Source organism: Pezoporus occidentalis, unplaced genomic scaffold (assembly GCF_034315485.1).
Source record: "Pezoporus occidentalis ecotype Australia unplaced genomic scaffold, CSIRO_AGI_Poc_V1 ctg6, whole genome shotgun sequence".
Lineage (NCBI taxonomy): Eukaryota > Metazoa > Chordata > Aves > Psittaciformes > Psittacidae > Pezoporus > Pezoporus occidentalis.
The window spans coordinates 1,419,888-1,426,835 of record NW_026915943.1 but is presented as its reverse complement, the minus strand read 5'-3'; the positions used below and the strand labels follow the sequence as shown (position 1 = coordinate 1,426,835).

Here is a 6,948-nt window from a genome sequence, read left to right as displayed (position 1 = left end):
TGAAAAAACAGCACCATCTAGGGGGTACTGCACATTCTTACACAGCGGATACTCAGGACAAGTAAGATAAGTTGGTTTTGAGGTTTTGTATTTCTTAGTTTTGAGTTCTTCTAGTTGGAATTTAATCTTAGCTACAATATCAACAGTAAAATCACAGCTTAAAAAAAAGACTGACGCAAAAAAGCTGTATTAGACTTTGGATGAAATCTACTTACAGTAGTACTTCAGCACCAAAAAGTGGGCAGTTAGGCTCATAGATGTATATACAATTAAATGATATGTCAAAAGTCTTAAAATGCGTAGTTATTTATAATGAAATCTATACAAAACAGGTAAAAACGTGGGTTTTATATACATTTGGAGGGAAAAAAAAAAGTATTGTCTTCATTAGCAGACTGTATTAAAACTGGTTCTCTCCTCCCACCTGAACCCAAACCTTTCTCTGTGGCTTGTAACTATCACAAAAACCCAATGTATTGCTTCAACAAGCCGAGTCATAAGGCTAATTTCTGAAACCTAACACTGTATACTGATTTAAGCTTTTAAACTGCCAAAAAATGGTCACTTTAAAAACAGCATGTAAGAGTAAAATACAGGTTTTTTACAAGCCTTGAAGCACATTTCACAGGTTCAACTTGGAAAGATGCTGAACCACATATCCCCGATTTTGAAAAACTGATTTGTAGCAAAATACATCCCCCCCCCATACACACACCATGGTTTTCGTATCAGAATTAACAGACCTGCCTGTTTCACAGGAACTTCTTCAACAACTTGGCCTCACTTTAGATTTCACATTTCAATAAATAATCCAAAGATTAACCAGAGCAGATGGAGCATTTCGTGTGCTTACGGCACGAAGAAACGCCCCACACGCCGTCGTCATTCGGCTTGTTGTAAAGCACTAGCAAATCCACTTTGCTACCAGTTAGTGATTTTGCTTACTTCCAAACATTCAGCAATGAGAATTTAAATCAATATAAAACTCAATATAAAACTCTATTTTTAGGCTAACAAACAAAAAAGAAACCAACCCCAAAAACCTTTACTCTAAGTGAGCACAAGTGCAAGAAAGCGAACCAATTCCAAAATTCCTGGGGCTTTTCCAGCACTGTCAGAGACACTTTTTCTCTCCCATGCTATTTAAAAATACAAATTTTTATTAAACATTCTTTTTTTCTCTTCTGATGGTGTTTTGCTCAACAGCTAACAAAAAAGAATAAACCACAGCAAAGTAACAAATCCCTTTTTACTGAAGGCTGTTTCAGTATCTGGGGCTTCAATAGCACGAGCTGTAGAATTCGCTGCAGATCTGCTTTTTAACAGGAGTACATTCCACTGTCACAGGTTTACTGAATCTCAGTGACTACATCATGGTTTTTCTTCCTTTTTTTTTTTTTGTTTTTTGTTCTTTTCCTTTTTGGAAACAATTTGTAAGATGCAGCTTTTGCAATACCGTCTTGTTAAAACACACTGATGCTTCAAGGGTCCAATGAACAACTCTAATAGGCAAAGTGCTCTAAGACATCACAATACAAGGGCATCTTGGATACTCAAAAATCCCAAGATATTATAAAGTGCACTCCAGTGTCCCAATTCCTTAGGATTGTTCAGCAGAACTTCGAGAGGGGCTGGGCTCAGTGCCGTCCTCAGTGCTACTGTCCACATCTTGCTCCATCGCTGTCTCCTCATCATCGAGGCGCTGACTGGTGAAGTTGTTGAGCTCCAGAAGCCCGCTGGGTTCCACTACCACATTGGAGCTGGAGTGACAAGGGATGGAATAGTGAGGGATGGCCTGAAAGAAAGAAAAGATTTCAGTTTTAACATGTGGGGTTTTGGCAGGTAAAGACATCTATGCAAGCGCTGGATACTTGGTTTCCAAGAGCAGTCTTCTCTAGCTGAGGCCCACTGCATGTTACATTAGCTAATGCTTCAAAGCACCCTTTCACCAGATTAGGTTGTAAAAGATAAGATTTGAATAATCTTACTCTTAGGGCATTCATCCTGGCTTTAGATCTTCACTAAAGCTCTGCAACAGCACAACCAACAGCTACACCAGTGCTCACCATCCATCATTCCTCAAATGCAAAGCACAGATAATACTTTCCTCGGCCTTATCTTGTTCAGACAAGACATTCAAATGTAAGGACTAGCTATGGTTTCTGTATACAACACAACACAAGCTCTGGCCCTGCTGACAGCTGCAGCAACACAGACGCTGAGGAAGCACAACACATCTAAGCTATTTATTTCTACTTTGGCTTTCATGGGGTGTAAAAGCTAAATCTACAACTCTATACAACTAAAATCCTGAGCAGTATTTCACTGTAGAAACAGCTCGTGCATGCCACAATGCTAAATAATACAGATTTCCAAAATACACAGATTTGAAGTAAAACAGAAATCCGCCTTTGTCTATTTAGGGAAATGAGGACTAAAAATGAGTACAAAACTGATGATTTCTACAAAAGCCAAGTTCACTGCAATGAAGGTTTTACAAAGTAGCATGAAAACTTTGAACGCTCTGCACACAAATTTCCCACATTAGAGGCATTTCCACTGTAACACAAATATGAGACAGAATAAAACCATTTCAATCCACGCTGCCATTCCTGTGAACATCCAACTTGTCTATGACGATTCACGTTATACCTCTACAAGCCCTCGGATGACTTAAATACTTGCTTGGTTGACATTCAGACCACGTATTCCATCATAAAACATCATATTTAAGGCAGCAGAAGCAATGAAAGTATCAATCATTAGTCAGGCAATGACTCAAAGCATCAGGCTGAAGATCAACAGCCATTTTATCTCAGAAGTGGCAAGAATGGCTCTAAGTTAACAAGTTTTCTTCTGAATCCAGATCTTATTTGGTAAACTTTCCAGGTAAGTAGAACCTCACTGTATTTTTAATGATAACATTTAACAGATGCTATAAAAACCTCTAGATCCATAACAAGTATTGAAGGTCACATTCTTAAGCATGTCAAATAAAAGTACTTTGTAAAATGAGACGAGCTTGGGTTGTTTTCTTAACAGAAAAGTAAGACACTGACCACACAGTAAATACAGGGATTGAGAAACTCGAGCTCCATTTCAGAGCTACACACTGATGTAGCAACTATTACAAGCATTAAGAATAGAAAAAGAACCAAAAACTGCAGAAGGAAAACAAAAATAACCCAGCATCTTTCGGTTGTTATCATCACAGTAGATACGAGTTTGCTCTGCTCAACCTTTGCGTTATTTGCTCTGGTCCTCTCTTACCTGGATAACGATTTCTGATGAAGTCTCTTCAGCTTTCTTTTGTGATATATTCTGAATGTGTATAAACTGGTTTGTTGGAGGCATTCCTTGTGCATCGAGTTTCCTCTCTGTTACAGTGGGACCAACAGCAGGAGGACTTGAGCTGGATTCTGTACGCGTCTGTTGCTCGGGGATGGAAGTTGCCGTCATCCCCACTGCAGTGACCCTCGGCCCCTGGGTACAAGGTGACGACTCTCCTTCGCTAGCGAGTTTACTAGTGGACATGGCCTTGTTTGGGGGATCCACTACCGTCTGTTCTATGTCTGTATCAATCTGAGCTTCCACCATAGACACTCTCACAATATCTGTTACTGCTGTCTTCTCGGATGCCTGCATGGGAAATAGGTTGGTAACCGGCAACGCCAGTTTGGGCACAGAACTGCCACCTGCTACCTTTGAAACAGAAGGAGGCTGATGCCCCTCAAAAGTTATCTTTGGAACAGTGGATCCTTGCGTTATAATTGGATGCTGCACCTGAAAATCAAATTTTGGTTGTGCATGTTACAGCTAATTTAGATTTTTAAGTATTATCATCGAAAATAATCTAATCAATATTCCAAAGGACAGTATGGCACAAACAACATACTTGCTATTAGGAAGACAGTTGAAACTCAGTGTTTTAACAAAGGAATTAGCAATGATATGGTAACAGTTAATTGAAGCCTGGGGGGACAAAAAGCAGCTTTTTAGGCTGCCAGGTAAGGATTGTAGCAGTATAATACCACAGCAGCTTCGTTTTCCTTTGGGATTTACATCCCCATGTGTTTGTTAACCCTCTTGGTTCACATGTATTCCTGAAAGGGCCAAGAAAAAAAAATAACCACTTTTCTAGAGTTAAAATATGTGTTTTTATCCTCTACTTTTCTCAGTCTTTACATTTTCCCTTCCCAAAGAAAAACCAAATTACTCCTGTAAATGAAAGCCACTTCACGTCACTTCAGGAAGATGTAAACTACAAAGGAAGACGTACAATGGAGAGCCTTTGGAGACTGCAGTGTGTCCACCTTTATTTCCAGAGAAATAAAAAGTGCTACGGGAATGGAAATTTAACGTGTCAAGATCTTAAAAATTCAAAGGAAATAACTTAGGGACAAATTCCATGCACCAATGGTGGCAGAAATCCATCAAAACTGTCCAACAAAACACTTTTTGTGAGCTCTACGGATTTTTTGGTTTCCCCTAGAACATGTGCTTCTCTTTCCTAGTGTCAACCTTCTGATGGGGTCATTAACACCAGCGGAATGAGGAGTTCTCTCTCTTTGCCAGGACAAAAACACTGCTACAGCGACAGGGTTGGTGTTTTTTGGTGGGTTTGGTTTTTTTGCCTTGAACAGTGACGTGTATTTTTGCATGCTATCAATATTCCGTTACCTGGCTTGCTGGCTGTTTCTCTGAAGAGGCAGGTAGCTGCATTTGACTCTGGGGGGGCTGGGGTTGCACGTAGATTTTTTGTGCCGTTGGTGCCTGTTGCAGTTTGGGCAGTTGCTGTGTGGTTTTTACTGCCAGCACCTGTACTACAGTTTGCTGTGGCTGGGCCACTAAGGTAGGGAGTTGCCTTTCTTTGGCCATCATGTGGTGGGGGGGGTGCTGTGCATCTGGTTTGGTCTGTGCTTGCTCTTGCTGCAGGGGGGTTAGCTTTTGATGCCTTATAGAAAGCTGGGGCATTTGTGGGAGTTTGTGCTGGATGGGATCGGCCTGCAGGTGGATTGTCTGCTTCTGCTTAGTCTGGAAACACTGCAGGGTTTTCACTTGCAGTTGAGTCTGTTCCAGCTGTGGCTGACTCAGTTTTTGCTGGTTTTGTGTCTGCGATTGTGTCAGGGCAGATCTGTAAAACAGGCCAGTCTGAGGATCTAAGGTGTCCATCTCTTCCACTTCTCCTTCCTCAGTTCCAAGTTGTTCACTGTGTTTGGTAAATGCAGTGTGACTGCTTAAGGCCTGAAGAAGAAGTTAAGAGCAAGTTAGTAAAGACAAATATAATAATACATAAAAATCATGCTTAGTGTTTCAACTGGACTACTTCACCTTATTTTACCATTAGACCCCCAATTCATGTATAAAAAGATGCCCTTACATGGAGATTCTACAATTCAGAAGCAACCGATAGCCATTTTTATCATGTTAAAGTGTGGTACGTCTCTGCATAACTAATCCTCAGTGGAGATTATGAAGCCCTCACACGTGCCAGACTAAGGTTCAAAGCCCCTAATGTTGCATGCAGTTGGATATGAAACAAGAGAAACCTAAATCTCCCCTGTTTAAGTTTGATCCCATCACCCCTTGTCCTGTCACTACAGGTCCGGATGAAGAGTCCCTCTCCAGGATCCTTGTAGCCCCCTTCAGATACTGGAAGCTGCTATGAGGTCTCCATGTAGCTTCTCTTCTCTAGGCTGAACAGCCCCAGTGTCCACAGCCTGTTGACTTAATGGTCTCAGTCTCATTAACTGCTTCCCTTTTACCCCACAACCCTCACCATAAAAACAAGCAATATTAAAATGAAGTTATTAATTCACCCATCCAGTTAGCATTTTCAGTGGCAGCAACATGACACATTCATTCAGAACAAGCCCAGATCTATATCATTCACACATGCTACTGCTGCTTATAGAGTGCTGGGAAAAGGAAGGGTACAACCTGCTGCATGATATGGGTAATTGCGCCCGTGGAAGATGCAGGGATAGATTTCACCACAACAGAAGTCTGCGTTGCTGTCTGCGACTGAGCCACATGCTGCAGGAGAGTCCTCTGGGGCTGAGATGACTGTTGGTGGGGCTGGGACCGATGGCTGACTGAAAGTAAAGAGGTCAGTGGCACTTCTCCAGAGCTAACTGCTGTAACTTCAATGATTTGCTTTGCATTTAAGCTTCAACTGAAAGCATATGAGTGAAATAAGGATCTGAGCATGAAAACCATCTTTCATTGTATCCTAGCTTCAGCCTTCAAGTGTAGATCTATTCTGAGAAGCATCGTAAAGCAGCAACTCTGAGGCTTTGCTTCTGTCTGTTTCCTAAGTGCCCACATTCGATCCGAACCTTTGGCCTCCCTCTCCCAGCACACTGACTATGCAAGCAGAATGCATACTTGATTTTTCAGTTGGGTTCTTTATACAGCACCAGCATAACTGTGGAGAGCACGAGTTATTCTGTGGTTCGTATGCTGTTAAAAGCACCTGCGCAATTGACTGCGATAAAGAACAGCAAGCCTTGCTCACTGGATTTCTATCACTGATAAACTGCAAGAAAGACTCTCCAGAGCACAGGCTGAATTGGAATGATTAGCAATTGGGAAATATTTGGATCTTGTGAAAGTCAGTGAGGTTTGTCACAAATCACAGACCAAAAAATTGAGACCTTGCCATGGGTCTATGGCACCTTTTAGAACAGATCATAGAACCACAGAATTGTTTGGGTTGGAAAGGACCCTAAGCTCATCCAGTTCCAGCCCCTTGCCATGGGCAGGGACACCTCTCACTAAACCATGGCACCCAAGGCTCTCTCCAGCCTGGCCTTGAACACTGCCAGGGATGGAGCATTCACAACTTTCCTGGGCAACCCATTCCAGTGCCTCAGCACCCTCACAGTAAAGAACTTCTTCCTTATATTCAACCTAAACTTCCCCTGTTTCAGTTTGAACCCAGCATGA

General features: G+C 41.7%; 1 protein-coding gene across 14 annotated transcripts in view; it reads right to left on the bottom strand.

Moving 5' to 3' along the window:
• Positions 1-1,139: 1,139 nt before the first annotated feature.
• EMSY (EMSY transcriptional repressor, BRCA2 interacting) overlaps positions 1,140-6,948 on the bottom strand; it is a 39,182-nt gene continuing 33,373 nt past the window's right edge. For 13 of the 14 annotated variants that reach the window (XM_062639079.1, XM_062639076.1, XM_062639078.1 and 10 more), the window contains 4 exons: positions 5,941-6,095; positions 4,681-5,244; positions 3,271-3,783; positions 1,140-1,795 (listed from right to left, as the gene is read on the bottom strand). In XM_062639079.1, the coding sequence (XP_062495063.1) occupies positions 1,601-1,795; positions 3,271-3,783; positions 4,681-5,244; positions 5,941-6,095 (1,427 nt within the window). In that variant the 3' untranslated portion in view covers positions 1,140-1,600. The remainder of the gene's footprint in view (positions 1,796-3,270; positions 3,784-4,680; positions 5,245-5,940; positions 6,096-6,948) is intronic. The other variant, XM_062639083.1, reaches the window with a different exon arrangement.